The 18,343-nt window shown below is 40.2% G+C and overlaps 1 protein-coding gene across 2 annotated transcripts; it reads left to right on the top strand.

Annotated features, from left to right (window-relative positions):
• The first annotated feature begins 354 nt into the window (after nucleotides 1-354).
• Nucleotides 355-10,284, top strand: TLR10 (toll like receptor 10). Of its 2 annotated transcripts, XM_027598950.1 has the most exons (3): nucleotides 355-409; nucleotides 5,836-5,935; nucleotides 7,237-10,284. In XM_027598950.1, exon 3 carries the CDS (start codon nucleotides 7,296-7,298, stop codon nucleotides 9,723-9,725), a length of 2,430 nt encoding a protein of 809 aa, XP_027454751.1. In that variant the 5' UTR covers nucleotides 355-409; nucleotides 5,836-5,935; nucleotides 7,237-7,295; the 3' UTR covers nucleotides 9,726-10,284. The 2 variants fall into 2 exon arrangements, with proteins under 2 accessions (XP_027454751.1, XP_027454750.1); XM_027598949.1 differs by lacking the exon at nucleotides 5,836-5,935 and having other exon boundaries at nucleotides 365-409.
• Nucleotides 10,285-18,343: the final 8,059 nt, after the last annotated feature.

The following is an 18,343-nucleotide window of genomic DNA, read 5'->3' as shown; positions in this document are numbered from 1 at the left end:
TGCCTACGGTAATCAAACTTACAGAGACAGCGAGTAGACAGAGAGTGGACGCCAGGGGCTAAGAGGGGGAGTGGGGAATTGTTGTTTAATGGGTTGAGAGCTTCTGTTTGGGAAGATGAAAAGATCTGCAGATGGATAGTGTGATGGTTGCACAACCACGTGAATGGGCTTCATGGCACTACACTAAAAATGGTAGATATTATGTATGTGTATTTTACTGCCATTTTTAAAAAAGTGCTTGAAGACTGTAATGAATTTAGGCAACATGTAATGCCACTAGCCTGCAGTAGAGGGCAAAGGAGCTTAAGCTTCGCTGAAAAGCTTGATTCCAGTGCCCCTGCTGCCAGTCTAGCCCTGTCAGTGAACCATCCACACCTGCAGCTCCGCCGGAGCCCCTGCAAGCCTGGGGGTAAGAACTTTAGCCTTGTTTGCTCTAACACTCATGAGAAAGGAACAAGGGTTGAATGGGTCTTTTTTAAAGAAGAGATCATCTGAACTCCTGTACCTGGGAGGAAAGTAGCCTTACTCAGATTTTTAGTATTTATTATTTTGCCTATATTAATCTCAAGATGAATGATTAATGAATGACCTTGGGGCTACTGATCTAAGAAACTGTCTTGCAGGCGCTTGAGGTTTGGGTTTCCTTTCACTGGTTGCTGATTAAACCTGGTCAGTCTTTCTACCCAGAATGGATGCTCCCATCATGGTGGGGAGGTTTCCCCAGCTTTTATTCTTCCTGTCGCGCATGTTAATAACATCTGCTGCTTGGCTACTTAAAGCGTCTTCGTGGCTCCTTTACTGGTTGAAAAGTTCTGCATGTGCATGGGGCACATCTGATGGATTTTGTGCAATGTAGCTCTTGTTCAGTTGCCTGCAGAAGTCCAAAGTGCCCAAAGATGGCCAGGTGGCTGCTGTAGAGTACAGAATGATTAATAGCACCGGGGCATCTGATTCCTAGGGGAGCTTTCTCACAGACCACCTATGCTGAGTTATGAATTAGAGTTCTGTGTACTTTCTAAGTTTTGTTTCAATTCTTGTGAAATCGTAACTTAGGAAGGCATGTAGGCAAAGTCTCTTGAGCTTTATGACACCTAGCAGAGTGCCCACTAGCAGCTGCTTGTCACTTTACAGAGAAGCACATGGGGTGGGAAGGGTGGAAGAAGCCACCATGACAGCTAGCCCTGACGGTGGAATCAACGTTGGTAATCACATCCTAAACGACTTAATTTCAGGTTTTGAAATGCCTTCAGTTTGGGTTCTGGAAGGGACTAGATAGGTCTGGATTCAAATCCATACTCTATCCCTTATGCACTGGGTTACCTTGGGTGAGTCACTCAACCTCTGAGTTTTAGCTCCTCCATTTGTGACATAGGGGATAAAAATTAGTCGCCGTTTTGTTGAGTTGTTGAAGGGATTGGACAAGATAGCATATGAAAGCATTTAGCTCTATGCCAGCCACAAAGGAAGCACTCAAAAATGTCATTCTTGCTCTTTCTTGTGTTGCAAAGATCATTCAACATGTTCTCAGGTTTTAACCCCTTCACTTTTTTGTGTCACTGGGAAAAATATGATGAAGTATTCTTTGGTAAATCACCAATAGTCATTTCACAGTGTCTTTTGATTTGGACTTTTAAATCATAAGCTATTAAAGAAAGTCATTCTCTGTTTTTCACCTGCACTCAGCATAGTAGTAATGGTAGCAGGAATATGACAACATATAATACATATTGAATGCATCTTTCATAAAAAAAATTATGTCCTACTTTTTAAAATGTTGAAATGAAATACCATAGTGTACATGAATTGACTGATAGGACTTTTTAATTTTATTATATTTAGAGAAGTTCAAAAAGAGTAAGTTCCTCTCCCTTCTTTCGAATAAGTTCCAGATGAGGTTGTGGTATTGGGCAGGGAGAAGAAGTCAGTAAAATATTAAAGCTATGACACCTCATTTCAGGGGATTCCAGAGGTAGCAACTGGGTTAGATTCTGCTGCATTTTTCAAGGACCTTACCCCCCAAACTTAGGAGCTACAATTTGAAGTACTCTCTGAAATGATAATGTCAAAAAACACTTTTGTCAGCTTAAGTACTCTAACTGCCAGGGTCCTGCCAAGCCACATCGGATCCTGAGACAAAAGGAAAAATCAGGAATAATGATCCTGTCTTTATGAAAAATTTTGATATTTTATTCATTGTGGATTTTTATGTTAAAATTAATTTTTAAAAATGTTTAATTAAAAAATTATTTATCTTGATTATTGAGTTTCTTGACACCCCTTAAAACTGGTGCCTGAAATCACTCTACTCTGGGCCTAAGATGACGGCCACCATTTGTGATAAGCTACACGTGACAACAGTGATTTGTATACATTATCTCTTTTAGGCCTCTGCACAAAATATACTTACAGATGAAAAAAATGGAACCTTTCAGCAGTTAAATAAATGGTCCAATTTAACACAGCCAGTGAGTAGCTAAGATAGGACTTGAACACAAATCAGTCAATCCCTAACACTAAACTTGTTCTTTGACCATCATGCAATGCACCATATCAGGAATTCACAACACAAATTCATCCATTTGACACACATTTTTGAGAGCATATTATGTGCCACCTTGTGCTAAGAGATACAAAATTGAAATCATTCATTCATATATACATTTAAAAAGTATTTACTGAGCATGTACTATGTGTACTATTCTGGGTGGTGGGGATGCAGAAGTGAACAAGCTCATCAGCTCCTTTCTTATATGGGCGTAAGAGATGGAAGAGACAGTCAATAAATAAATGAACAAAGCTTTCAGATAGCAGTATGTTTTGAAGAGACAAAAAATAAGGTGATGTGAACTAATAGCAAGTTGGCCACTTTATTTTTTTTTTAAGATTTTATTTATTTGAGAGAGAGCACACATGAGTGGGAGGGGGAGGGAGGGGCAGAGGGACAGGGAGAAGCAGACTACCCGCTGAGCAGGGAGCCCGACACAGGGCTCGATCCCAGGACCCTGAGATCATGACCTGAGCCAAAGGCAGATGCCTAACTGACTGAGCCACCCGGCCCCCCACAAGTTGGCCACTTTAGATTAGGTGGTCAAGTCAGGTCTCTTAGAGGAAATAATTGGTAAGCCAAGATCTAAATGACAAGACAATCCAGCCTAGCAAGGACTGGGGAAAGAGCATCCCAAGCAGGGAGACAAGCTAGTGCAGGGCGCTAAGGTCAGAGCAAGTGTGGTATGAAGTGAGATCCCAGGAAGAAGCAAGAACAGCTCATGGAGGGTGTTATAAACCAGTATCGAGAGTTTGGGTTTTATTTTAAGTGTGACAGTACATAGTTAGGACATAGGCTGGCTGCTGTAACAAAATACAGTGGCTTCAGCAAGATAGGGCTCAACATAGCGGCTCAATCCATGTCAGTCCTTGTAAGTAACTGATATAAAACCTAAATTGGGTGGCCATTTGCAGACTTACTCATTAGGTTCCTTGGACTGTATAATGGGAAACTTTGAAGAATCAGTATGACTTAGTGAGATATAATTTCATTGTGATAAGGTATTATAACATATTTGAAAACAAATTTACCTTGACTCATCCTAGAGATACAAGGTAGCAGAGTCACTAAGACACCAGGAGCTGGTATGTTAACTCGGTGACTCGGGAGCAGTTATATGCCCTCTCTAAGCACCACCTTCCATATCTGTAGGAGGTGAACAGTGATAGCACTGACCCTATAAGGCAGCTGTTGCAAGGATCAAGCTCTATGAAGTTAGTATTACTTAGCTCAGTGAATGCTAGTTATTGTTACCTAAAAAGACATCAAGGGGCCACTGCCTCATTTGTATGATAGAGTCAACATGGAGATGCTATCAGACTTGTTGAATAGATATAAATATATAGATTCATGACCCAGAACAAGTTACTCAGGCCATCTTAAATGTGGGTAATGAATTACTATTAGGGTACTGGTAACAAATTTATTTTGCTATATTTTTAAAATCTGGAAAATTATCATGAACATAAAGTTACAGCATAGAGGCTGTCTTATTATGTTCATATTTGTTCTTATATTGATCATTGGATGCTACATTAAGGGTTACACAAAAAGGAGATGACCAAGAAAAGACTACCTGGGATGGATTGGAGGAATATTTTCAGTGGAAAGGTGAAAACCCCAGGCCAGTTCCAGGCTACCATCTTCTCAATCCCATCCCCCACCTGGTGCCTTTTGTGGCACCTTCCACTGAGCACACAATAAACAAGGAATATCAAAATCAAAGTTTTCTCTTCACAGTCATGGCACAAGATGGTTGAGCATTTCTTTGTCCATTTTCCTATATTCTACAAAACAGTTTTATAAAGTATTTGCATTTTTAAACTATTTTGGGAAATACCCACATTTTCTAGAATTTCCTCAACAACAACAATGACAAATTTGGGCAGGTTCTAGAGAAAGAAAAATCCAGATGAGCGTGAGGTTATAGTCCAGGTGTCCTTTTGTCTGAGTTCTGCCTGTTTTGTCCCCTCACCCTATCAACCCATATCTCCATGTCTATGTCTTTGTTTTTGTTATCTCATTATTTGTCTATGTCTACAGACATAGTATGTCTATGTATTTGTTATCTCATTTTTTATCCCAATACCCTGTGAGGAGAGTACTATTACAGTACTATTACCTGCATTTTGCAGATGAGGAAACTCATCGATGCTAAGGACCTTGAGAGAAGAGTCAGACTTCAAGTTGTTGATTGGACACAGAACGGAGACAATTGAAGAATTAAGATTTTCACATTATTCATTAATCAAGATATGTATTAAGTACCTATGCTGCCAGGAACTTTTCTGGGTACTGGGACTATGGCAGTGAATAGAACAGATAGAACTTCTCTTCCTACACAGCTTACATTCTAGTAAGGGGATAAGAAAAGAGAGATTATGAACAAAATGTTAGGTGGTGAGAAGGGCTAGAAAGAAAAATAACTTTACGATAAGGAGAATAGAGAGCAATTAGGGAGTGGTATTTTGTAGAGGGTGGTCAAAAACTGTCTTTCTGATATGGTGACCATCATGCAGAGATGTCAAGGGAGTGAGGGAGCATGCCACTTGTCATCTGGGGAAAGTGTATTCTGGAAAGAGAACAGCAAGTACAAGTTCAAAGATCTGATGTGGGAGCACGCTTGGAAAGTGTAAAGAATGACCAGACAAGAGTTGGGAGATATGGATTGAAGATGTCAGATCTTGCAAGGACTTGGGATTTTCCTCTGGTTGAAATAAGAAACCAGTGGAGGATTTGGAGTAGAGAAGTGGCAGAGTCTGATGTGCATTTTAAAGATTCCTCTGTCTGTTGGGAGGAAATGACTGAAGAGGCATAAGGTTGGTAGGAAAGGCCCCCTGGGACTCTATCGAGAAAGAAGGCAGTAGGGGAGGTGGGGAGAAGAAGTTAGAGTCTAATATTAAATTCATAAACTCTTAAACTTTATGTTCTCCCGCACCAGGCACTGGGAAAATACCAAAGCAAGGTAAATGGCTTGGTGAGTTTTCCTGCTTATCCATGCATGTGTCCAATACACACCTACCTTCACTTTCTTCAGATTTGTCACTCCTACAGACAAGCAGGAAGAACAAAGGATATACTCCATGGGAAGATATAGTGTAGTGAGACCTCTCTGGGCTATTCACATTGTCCCATTGTTCTGAGGAGCTGTGTGTGTGTGTGTGTGTGTGCGCGTGCGCGCGCACGCACGCGCCCATGTACCTGTGCAGGCATGGTGTATATATTTTGGCACTGTAGAAAGCCCCCAAGAAATGGAAACTGCTTTCATCATTATTGCTATTATTTGGCAGTGATCCAGATTGCTTTTGCCACCAACCTGAAGACATATGCAGCCATAAAGACAGGAACCATTCTGTTTGTTTCTATGTTTTGGACCTGCCATTATAATGGGTAAGTGTTGTTGAAAATCAGATATTAGGTCAAAGGACTCTCTCTGTCCACAAATATAAAAGTTGAGGAACAATTCCTTAACATTAATTCAGGAGCCCATAGTATTTGGTAATAAAAAATTACTTCATTGGGAACTTAAAACCTGCACATAGATGTTTATAGCTGTTGCAGTCATAACTGCCAAAACTTGGAAGCAACCAAGACGTCCTTCAGTAGGTGAATGGATGAGTAAACTATGGTACATCCAGATAATGGAATACTACTCTGTTCTAAAAAGAAATGAGCTATCAAACTATGCGAAGACATGGAGGAACTTTAAACGCAAATTAGTAAGAGAAAGAAGCTGATCTGGAAAAGCTACATACTGTATGTTTCCAGCTATATGCTATTCTGAAAAAGACAAAACTATGGAGACAATAAAAACATCAGAGGTTGCCAGGGGTTGTGGAGCAGGGGGAAGATGAATAGGCAGAGCACAGAGGAATTTTAGGGCAGTGAATGTATGCATAATGATGAGTGCATGTCATTATACATTTGTCCCAACTCATAGAACGTCCAACACCAAGAGTTTGAACTGTAATGTCAGTTATGGACACTGAGTGATGACAATGTGTCAATGTAGGTCCATCAATTGTAACAAATGTGCCACACTGATGGGGCATGTTGATAATGGGGGAGGCTGTGCATGTGTGGAGGTAGGGGGATATGGAAAATCTCTGTACCTTCCCCTCAATTTTGCTGTCAGCCTTAAACTTCTCTAAAATAGGGTAAAGCCTTACAAATTTTTACTTTCAATTTTCTTAAAGCCTCAGGCTATCAAAATGGCCCAGAATGGAGAAGGTTGCGTATGACCTGGCAATGAAATTCCTAAGTTGAACAGGGAGAAAGGCACTTATGCCGACTATTATATATCTCCCTTCTGGGATTCCTGATTTGCATCAGCGGTGGGGATGTGGCACAGAAACTAGCTTGGAAATCTATAACCCAAGCTCTCAGATCAAATCGAAGACTCAATATACAGGTTAGAACCCTATTCCAAACTCTTGGTGAATAGAGTCAAATTTTGTGATTAAAAATATTCTATACTGGGGCACCTGGGAAACTCAGTTTAGTGTACAATTCTTGATCTCAGCTCAGGTTTTGATCTCAAGGTCGTGAGTTCAAGCCCCACGTTGGGCTCCATGCTGGGAATGGAGCCTACTTAAAATAATCAAACAAACAAATAAATAATCAATCCTATAGGATTTAATAAATGACATAACCACTTTATACTATATGCTTAATATTATATGTCTTTCTAGGATTTTGAACTCATCATCATTCATATGAGGGAACCAGTGATAGAATCCTTGGAATTACAATGAAACATATCAGAAGCATTTACGTATTTTGTAGTATTGCTATGTCAGTGCAGGGCTGGGCTTCAAAGCTGCCAGAAGAAAGGGAGTTAACGACCAATTTCTCCAACATGTCCCTAAGAAAGATTCCTGCAGACTTGACCCCAACCACAACCACACTGGATTTATCCTACAACCTCCTTTCTCAACTCCAGAGTTCAGATTTTCGTTCTGTCTCTAAACTGAAAGTTTTGATTCTATGCCATAACAGAATCCAAGAGCTGGATATCAAGACCTTTGAATTCAACAGAGAGTTAAGATATTTAGATTTGTCTTATAACAGACTGAAGATTGTAACTTGGTATTCACTGGCAGGTCTCAGACATTTAGATCTTTCTTTCAATGACTTTGACACCGTGCCTATCTGTGAGGAAACTGGCAACATGTCACATTTGGAAATCTTAGGTTTAAGTGGGGCAAAAATACAAAAATCAGATTTCCAGAAAATTGCTCATTTGCATCTAAATACTGTCTTCTTAGGATTGAGAAGTCTTTCTCATTATGAAGAAGGTAGCCTGCCCATCTTAAACACAACAAAACTTCACATTGTTTTACCAATGAACACAAATTTCTGGGTTCTTTTGCGTGATGGAATCAAGACCTCGAAAGTACTAGAAATGACAAATATAAATGGCAAAAGCCAATTTGCAAGTTATGAAACTCAACACGATCTTACTCTAGAGGATTCCAAGACCTCTATTCTATTACTTAACAAAGTTGACTTACTCTGGGATGACCTTCTCCTAATCTTCCAGTTTGTTTGGCATACATCAGTAGAATGCTTCCAAATCCAACATCTGACTTTTGGAGGCAAGGTTTATCTTGACCACAATTCATTTGATTACTCAAATACTGTAATGAGAACTATGAAATTGGAGCACGTACAGTTCAGAATTTTTTCTATTCCACAGGAGAGGATCTACTTGCTTTTTACCCAAATGGATATAGAAAACCTGACTATATCAGATGCACAGATACCACACATGTTGTTTCCTGTTTATCCTACAAGGTTCCAATATTTAAATTTTGCTGATAATATCTTAACGGATGACCTGTTTAAGCAACCTATCCAATTGCCTCATTTGAAAACTCTCATTTTGAAGGGCAACAAATTGGAGACACTTTCTTTAGTGAGTTTCTTTGCCAACAACACATCCTTGAGGCACTTAGATCTGAGCCAGAATCTGTTACAACATGAAAATGATGAAAATTGCTTTTGGCCAGAAACCTTGATCACTATGAACCTGTCATCCAACGAACTTGCTGATTCTGTTTTCAGGTGCTTGCCCAGAAGTATTCAAATACTTGACCTGAGTAATAACAAAATTCAAACTGTCCCTAAAGAGATTATTCATCTGAAGTCTTTGCAAGTGCTAAGTCTTGCATTTAACTTTCTAACCGATCTTCCTGGGTGCAATCATTTCAGAAAACTCTCAGTTCTGAACATTGAAATGAACTTAATTTTCAGCCCATCTCTGGATTTTTTTCAGAGCTGTCAGGAAGTTAAGACTCTGAATGCAGGAAGAAATCCATTCCGGTGTACTTGCGAATTAAGAGATTTCATTCAGCTTGAAAAATATTCAGAGAGCATGATGATCGGATGGTCAGATTCGTACATCTGTGAATACCCTTTGAATCTAAAGGGGACTCGGTTAAAAGATGTTCATCTTCCTGAGTTATCTTGCAACACAGCTCTGTTGATTGTCACCATTGCGGTTATCATGCTAGTTCTGGGGATGGCTGTGGCCTTCTGCTGCTTTTACTTTGACCTGCCCTGGTATCTCAGGATTCTGGGTCAATGGACACAGACATTGCAGAGGATTAGAAAGACAACCCAAGAACAACTCAGGGGAAATGTCCGGTTCCATGTGTTTATTTCATACTGTGAACATGATTCTACCTGGGTGAAGCATGAATTAATCCCCAATCTAGAGAAAGAAGAGAAATTGATTTGCCTTCATGAGGGAAACTTTGACCCTGGCAAGAGCATTACTGAAAATATCATAAACTGCATTGAGAAAAGCTGTAAGTCCATCTTTGTTTTGTCTCCCAACTTTGTCCAGAGTGAGTGGTACCATTATGAACTCTACTTTGCCCACCACAGTCTCTTCCATGAAAATTCTGATTACATAATTTTTATCTTACTGGAACCCATTCCACTCTACTGCATTCCTACCAGGTATCCTAAACTGAAAGCTCTTCTGGCAAAAAAAGCATACTTGGAATGGCCCAAGGATAGGCATAAATGTAGACTTTTTTGGGCAAATCTTCGAGCTACTATTAAGGTTAACTTATTAGGAACCAGAGAGATGTGTGAACTACAGACATTTGTGGAGCTGAATGAAGAGTCTCGAGGTTCTGCAATCTCTCTGATAAGAACAGACTGCCTATAAAATCCTCTCATCCCCTAGGGAAATTTGGGCCTGCATACACTGTTGGGATAGAAGTTGATACACGTTTATGATGGTAATATGGCAATATCATTAAAATGAAAAATGATTATTATTTTCATGTCAGTTCCTGGAAGGATTTCTAAGAATGTATACTACAGAAACACAAGTTTGCAAAGGCTTATGTAAAAAGGTGTTCATCCCAGCATTGTTTATAATCATGAAAAATTGAAAAGAGCTCACATTTCCTCGAATAAAGGTTGATTCAATAAATTATAGTTCATTAATGCAACAAAATATTACACAGCCATTAAAAAGAATGAGGTAATTCTATATTTACTGGTAGGGGGAAAATTATACTAATATGGTGGTTTATATGTTGAAATAAAAGTCTCAATGAATCTACACCAGTACCTTGGTATAGTAACCGTGGTTTGAGTCTGGGAGGTTGTATTACAGAAAACATTTGATTTCTATGTTGTATATTTCTATAGCATTGGAATTGCTTAAGTGAATCTGTATTTCTTTTGTAGGTAGAAAAGAACAATAAAGATAATTTTTAAAGCCTATACATCCTATTCATTTTGCTTGATTCTTCCTTTCTAGTCTCACCAGTCATAGAACAAAAACAAGCTTTTCTAAATACTGTAAAATTATATGTTACTTCCCTGATTAGAAATGTGACTTCCCTGATTACAAAAATTTCTGTGGCTTGGGATGCCTGGGTGGCTCAGTTGGTTAAGAAAAATTTCTGTGACTTACACTCCTATAAAGGAAGAAAACAGCCATATTGAAAATCTGACACCCATCTCCTCTACCTCCATGCATCCTATCATTGAGCCCTAGCAAGTTATTGGACCTTTCCCAGAACATTCGGTCTCTTTGGTATCATGACTGATTGTTGAGGGAATCTTACATATCTTTCAAGGTACAATCCAAATGTCAACTCTTTTTTGAAAACTTCCTCACTTCCAAGTACGATGCTCCTTGATGCTCCATAACACTTCATACATACTTCTATCACCACACTGATCATTTATGTTTTTAAAGTTTCCCTTTCTTATTAGACTATGAGCTCCTCAAAGGCTAGGACAGACTTCCCTCTGCCCTTATTTTCAGCAGCCATTTGCTCAGTCCCTGGTTCAGAAAAGGTGTCAGTGAATGTTTATGTTAGGTAAGCTGGAGGAACGCAGCGGGGACCCAACTGGCTTCAGGATAGAAAGTCAGCTGAGGAGACCGAGAATCCAGAATTGAAGGATTTCTGAGTATAGCTTGAATCATGTGAAATTGCCAGTATGTGGTTGCTCTTGGCCTATAAGAACATCTACTTTATCTCATTCAATCGAGTAAAACCAATCTTTTAAGCAGGGTAAAATTGGACTCTGCTTCTATTTTATTTCCTCATAGTTGTGGTCTTATGAATTCCTCATGCTAGTAGTCATTTGAGAAATTGTAATCAAGACGGTCAACCTGAGAGTATAGGGACAGAGTGGGGTGTCATTCTCCAAGCCAGGTTGTGCTACCATTCGGCTAATGACCAGTCTACTATGAGGAGCTAGAGCTCAGTAGCCTTGAGGCTGAGTGTCTCTCTTCTTCCCCCCTGGTGAGCCCATAAGTCTGTTTGGTAGAAGGGGAAATCCAAGGAAACCACAGTGCAGGCAGAGCAGAAAATGGGGAGAACGCAGTTCCAACCAGGCTTTCAGCATCTGGGCCACTGTTATTAGTGTGATTCATGACTTCTGGGTGAGTCAGACACTGCAGGAAGATTTTGTAAATTTTGAGTAAATGACTCGGTGTGAGACTCTCACTGTTAAAGATTACTTAATTGGGAACATACAAAGTAGGTAACATTAGCCCTAAAGTCACCAGGATTGAGTTATTCCCTGGTAGAATCCTCAGTTTAGTAATACAGTTTTAAAAATAAATGTACTTTTTCACAGCTAAAAAAAAATAGCACATCAGGCTTAGCTGTCAGTAACTTTTGTTTCAGCAGCTGGACTACCCTTAAATCTTACCTATCAGACCATTGTACTATTCCTTTCTCAGAAACTCAGATACCATCAAGGATGTCCTACTCTGCTTGGTTTTGACTCTTATGGCTCATACCGGAAAATGAATTTTCCATAAGTTTAATATTGGGGTTTGAGATAGAGGTAGCACCTAGCCTTGTGCAAACCTGATGATATACTTTCACCCAAGACATTCCGGATTTCATCAAGGGACCCACTCTCCTCAAGCATGACATTGATGAGGAAGTAAGCATTATACAGACTGCATGCTGCAATGGAACCCTGTGTAATGACACTGATCATGTTTTGAAAGTGATTTCAGGTTTCGTGAAGTCGCAGTTGCTTTTCATTTCCTTGCCATTTGTCAACCTGGAGCTTCTTCCATTTTTTTCCCCCAAGGATACTGAGCTCTATCAATATTGTTCAAGTCTGGCTTGGATTCTTCAGGGTGCCTTCACAACTACTGGGCATCTCTGCAGATAAATGACGATCTTTTCAGGATGCCAAGAGTCCAGTGTTGACGATGTTCTATACTCTATAAACATGACAAAGAGGTCTATACAAACATGGGATTATAATCCTCTACTTCCAAGTGGTTTGGAGGGAGAAGAATTTTAAATGTAATTTATGGCAAATGTTCCCTGAGGTTCAACTCTTTTATGAATTATAATGAACCATTCAAGAAAAGCATGGACTAGGAATATTTAAACTGAGTGAGAGTTTAGAGCTTACCAAGTATAACTCTCACTTTTAAGTGGGAAATTGAGGCTTGGGAATTTTAAATGACTCACATGAGCCTGAGGTCAAACATTAGTCTTTCAACTCTTCGACTGAAGAGGCTTTTCTTTCCAATCTAGGACAAGGTGCCTCTTAATTTTATTATCTTGATCCTTTTGTTTCCATTCTCAGCAATAGGGCCCTGGGTTGGGCCCTTTGCATATCCTGCTTATGCTGTCCATAATTATTTGTGCCTGAACTCTGCAGTCTTTCCCTACTGCCTCACACTTCTTCCCCCATGCCAGCGCCCAGCTCTTAGGAGAGCCTTCCTTGAAATTCTAAGTCCTTCTTAGGGTCTGGTACTGCCAAGATTGGCAGCGTCCTTTACGTGATATATCCCCGGTCCAGGCCCAGACCCCCAGGGGTCCTGGTCTTCACTGCCCCCTTAAAGATGCTTTTTGACCCTCTGTCTTGCACATGAGGTCAACCAAGTATTCTGAGGAGCTCTGGAACTCATGCCTATGGGGTCCTCTCAGAGTCTGGTGGTTGAGCCCCCATTTGAGTTCGACAATCTGGCAAGCAGATAACTCCTGCTGGCTGAAGCAGTGTGGGATAACCGAAGACTGGGCCACCAGAATACTGCGAACACACTGATCTGAGGTGACTCTCACATTGAACACAAGATGGCTTCAGGGGTCAGAGCCACCAATAGTCTTCCACCAGTCCTCGGGCTTGAGCTACCAGGGTGGGCTTATGTCCCTCTGTGTTTTGACTGTGGTGCCACCTCTTGTCTCTAGACACCTTAGGATAGCAAGCACGGTGGCAGGTGTCTTTCTCCCTGCGCTCCGCCTCTTCCACCAACCTCTGGCATCCAGGGTGATAACCACCACTGCTGTAGGCTCTGTGTCACGTGTTAGGTAGTCTTTCAAGGATGGTTTTCAGACTGAACACCAATGGGCCTTCCAATCAATGTCCTCTCTTACCTGCCACTGATGCAGTGACACTGAGCTCTCCCTAACCTAAGCCACGCTGAAGAGGGAAGTACAAACTCCCTATCTTGCAGGAGTAAGATGGTGCTTCTCTCCTCACGCATGAACCCCTCACCTAACCCCCCGACTGGTGTTAGTGTGTGGAAGGCAAGCGTTCCGTCAATATCAAAAGAGCTCCCATTCTGAGAATGCGATGATTACTACCTCAAGAATCCAGGAGAAGACAAGACTGGAAAATACCTTGTTCTATGCTTACAGCATCCAATCCTGAATGGTAAACAGGACCAGAAAAAGAATATCGATTCACATTTACCTACATATTTTGGGGAAGGTTCACATCGATGAAGCAGAGTACCAACTTTGAGAAAGAGTCATTGGAAGGCAGTATGGCTGAATGATACCGTATCATGGCGAACAATGTGACCAGCATTACAGACATGCTATTGGGGAACTTCAGAGGCTAGAAGAGCTATCCTGTTTAATGTAAGCAGGCTCTGAAGACCCAGGTCCTCGTGATTAATTACAGCACTGCTACCATTTTCTCCTGGTGGGACATATAAAATTAACCAGGGAGAGTGCATTGGACAACAAAACGCCTGAAGGGATGGTTCCTGGATTTGAACAAGAAGAGATGGTACTTGGACCCTACAAAGAATCTTTCAATGTGCCAACTGGACAATAAGCAATACATAAATAACTCTTTTCTATCCATCTTCATGAATAAGACACTGTACCTCTCATGGGTCCATATATTTTGAAACATTTTTAAATCAAATTATTTATATGGACAGGAGCCCTACATTGCAAAAAATATTTTCCCAGGGCCCTGAACACCCTGCGGTCAGCTCTGAGAAGGAGAATATCCTGCCTTATGCAGCCAGAACTTACCTTGCTTCTTATTTCTTGGCTGCTCAACTTGTTCTGGTTTTTGCATAAGTTGTTGACAGCAGGAGAGTTTTGTCTCAAGTGCTAATGGGTCCTGTGGTGAGATTCAGTGGTAAGACTGAAGGATCTGACAGAGTGGCAAAGGCAAATTTCTAGTACCACAGTATTAAGATTATTAGTAGTTCTTCCTATGGTTTTTATAAAAAATTGAAAGGAAGCGAGACATTTCTTATTTTATGTCTTGATGGGTGAAAGCTCCACATTATTAAGTTCTGTTCTCCCTATGGAAGATGTTAGATTTTTCGTTGGGCCTGGGAACTTTCTAAACCTAATGACCTGAAGTACTTAAGTTCCTGGCAGCAGTACCTTTGACCCTGGGGAAAAAATAGGGCAGAGAAAAAAGCTATATATATATATACTAGGTTAGTTCCAATTGTCCATTAGGGCCAATGTCTTCTTTTGATTCCTGAACTCATGAGTCCTGGGGAGATCCAGAGACCCATAAGCCCTCACCCTCCACCTGATTCTTTGATTTCTGGAAAAGAGTTGAGTCAGTGTCTCTGATACTGCTTTTAGTATGATGGCCCTGTGTGTAATAATACAAATTGCTAACCCTTCTTGAGGTTTATATGGGCCAGCCACTGCTCAAAGGATGTCATGTGTTATCCTTGCTAATTCTCATAGATTTTTGAATTAAATTTTATCATTATTCTCATGGAAGAGACAAATACCCAAGGTGCCCAAAAGTTAAGGTTTCATGGATAATAAATGACAGTAACCTAAGGCAATCTGATTATAGAGTCTGCTTTCCTATCTACCATTCTATGCTGCCTCCCAAGAGCTTGCTAAATATTGGCTTCATTTGTATTTATATTCACCATGAAAATACTTGTTCCTTCTACACCATATTTTTGGATGGAGGTGTCTTGTTGCTTAAGAGTGATTCTCATCATTTAGTGTAAAACCCAAATGCCGCCAGGCCTCACTGTAGCTAAAATAAGGCACATCAACATCAGTGACCCCCCCAAGTTCTTGTTCTTGCCCCCGCCGCTTAAGCAGCACTTCTGGTCCTCCTGCAAAGGTCCCCGTGAGTAGCGCTAGGAGATCTCAAGGAGGCTCAGTTTTGTTCGCGCATCATACTGTCACCTACACTCACCATTTGGCGTCACCATAGTCGTCTGGCCACTCTAGTTAACTCAGGTGGCTAGAACTGTGGCCTTTCAAAGCCCTTGAAAGAGCCTTGCACTATTGACATTGCTGAATGAAGGTGTCTCCTAAATGATGCTAATGTCCGTGCTGAGGTGTTTTCTCCCAACAACCCCAAATTCATTTATCCTTGAGGTGAGGAGAGGAGCCATGCTTCCCAAAACAGGGTGTCAACATTCCAGCATTCCAAAGCTGCAATGCCGGAATCTAGAATCTCACCAAGTCAACATCACTCATCATCAGGGAAATGCAAATCAAAACCACAATGAGATATCACTTCACACCTGTTAGAATGGCCATTAACAAAAAAGACAGCAAATAACAAGCGTTGGCTAGGATGTGGAGAAAAGGGAACCCCTTGTTGGTGAGAATGTAAATTAGTGCAGCCACTATGGAAAATAGTATGAAGGTTCCTCAAAAAAAAAAATAAATAAAAAATAGAAGTACCATATGATCCAGCAATTCCAAAGAAAATGAGAACACTAACTAGAAAAGATTCCTGTGCCCCCATGCTCACTGCAACGTTAGTCACAACAGCCAAGATAGGGCAACAACCAAAGTGTCCATTAATGGATGAATGGATAAAGAAAGTGTGGTATAAATATATGATGGGATAGTATTTGGCCATAAAAAGGGAAGGAAATCCTGCCATTTGTGGCACCATGAATGGACCCTGAGGGCATTAAGCTAAGTGAAATAAGTCACACAGAGAAAGACAAATGCTGAACAGTCTCACTTGGGTGTGCAATCTAAAATACAAAACAAAAACCAAACAAATACCAAGCTCATAGATACAGAGAACAGATTGGTGGTAGCCAAAGGCTGGCGGGTGGTGGGTGAAATGAGTGAAGGGGGTCACAAGGTACAAACTGCCAGTTAGAAAATGAACAAGTCCTAGGGATGTAACATACCTCATGATGACTACAGTTAATAATAACAATGTATTGCATATTTGAAAGTTGCTAGTAGGGTAGATCTTAAAAGTTCTTATCCCAAGAAAAAAAGGTTTTGTAACTACGTATGATGATGGACGTTAACTAGATTTATTGTGGTGATCATTTCAGAGTATATACAAATTTCGAATCATGTTTTACACCTGAAGCTAATGTAAGGTTATATATCAATCATGTCTCGATTTAAAAAACTGGAGAGAAAAATAAGAATCATACTAGTGTTTACAGTTTACTTAAAAATAATTTGAAATCTAATGTCATATTAAATGACCCTGTTAGAGAATAGATAAATAAACATCTAAAAACAAAACTGAAAGTTATTCAGTTGGGTACACATAAATATACATCATAAACCACCAAATCTATAACAGTCAATTAACTTTTTTAAAAATAAAAAGTGGCTATATACACAACGTCAGAAAGCTTCACGATTAAAGAGGCACTAATGAGAGAGGAAAAACACTGCATATTCATTACAATAAAAATAGTGCTATGAGTATGTGTAATCAACCTAATGAACTGGTGAAAATTACTATTACAACATGAAAATTAAAATTTCCGTTCATTTTTAAAACATTTCCAAATACTTATTTGGGCTCTTTTCTATAATATTTTTCTGAAAAGCAAAAGTGAAAAAAAATCACTAAATCTTTTGATACTTAATAATAAATTTATGAGGGTGAAATTGAGAATACTTAGCCAATTGGGCAAAAATAAATTTTGGTCCTTTGTTGCTTCCCTTTCAGTTTTTGTCCATTATTGTTCCAGGGTTCACAGTCGTGCAGAGACCACAAAGTCTCTATGTCACGTTTCTTAGTCTTTGTAATTTATCTAGTGAAGTTGAATTAAAACTTAAAAACATTTTATTCTTTAGAAAGTTCAAAAAATCTGCTCCCCCAAGCCAAGCATGTGATTTATATAATGAAAACAAATAGTTGAATTACATATGTTATGCCAGATTAAAAAAAAAATCTCTGTCCTCAAAAGCAGGTGTGCACATCTCAGCACCCCAAAGCCTCAGTGCTGGGATCCAGAGTTTTATTGAGTCTCTCAGGAAATCTGTGTGGCACTCACTCACTCCTAACCTTTGTGGGAGCTCCAAACCAGTCCAGGGGGCAAGGAGTATGATCAGCACCCCATTCCTCCCATCTTCCTTAGTCCTTCCCACCTCTCCTCTGCAACCCCGCCCCCTGGCCCCCCACCAAGTACTCTTTCCTCCTACCTATGCACATCAATATACGCATATAAACGGGGAGGGAGTGAACATCATCCAAATAGCCCAACCTCTATTCCCAGTTTGGATTCAGTTAGAACACACTGCTACATATTTTGTAAAACAAATTGGATGGGGAGGTTTGCCCCATACGGAAGCCTAGGAGAGGCTGGAGGAGGGCAAATGAATAAATTCTGCATTGTCAGAACCTTAGAAAACCGTAGACCCAACTTCTTCCTGAGGCTTTATAAGCAGGAAGCTCGCTAAGTTTGCAACTGGCTTGATATAATAGCTAAAAACGGACAAGATAGAATTTCGCTTTTAATTTTTAAATCTCTCAGTCTTAAAACTTAGCTTCAGGCCCCAAACTAAAAAGGACAAAAAGGATATACGAAGATCATGAAAAAGGAAAAACAGAAAGAAAGAAAAAGAGAGAAAGGGACCAAGAAGAAAAAGAAACACGGCTGGGGCCAGCTATAATGCAACTTCTCATTTTGCAGCGTTCATCTAACCTTAAAGCAACGTCCCCGGGGAAGTCAAAGGCCCGGCCCTGGGGTTTACCAGGAGTTTCACTTCACTGGTTCCTCCTCACCGGCCCTTGCAGGCGTGGAAAGCAGAAGTTTACGACATTAAAATAGATCCCATTGTG

Source organism: Zalophus californianus, chromosome 2 (genome assembly GCF_009762305.2).
Source record: "Zalophus californianus isolate mZalCal1 chromosome 2, mZalCal1.pri.v2, whole genome shotgun sequence".
Taxonomy (NCBI): domain Eukaryota; kingdom Metazoa; phylum Chordata; class Mammalia; order Carnivora; family Otariidae; genus Zalophus; species Zalophus californianus.
The sequence above is the reverse complement of the archived record's forward strand: the minus strand, read 5'-3'. Positions and strand labels throughout refer to the sequence as shown.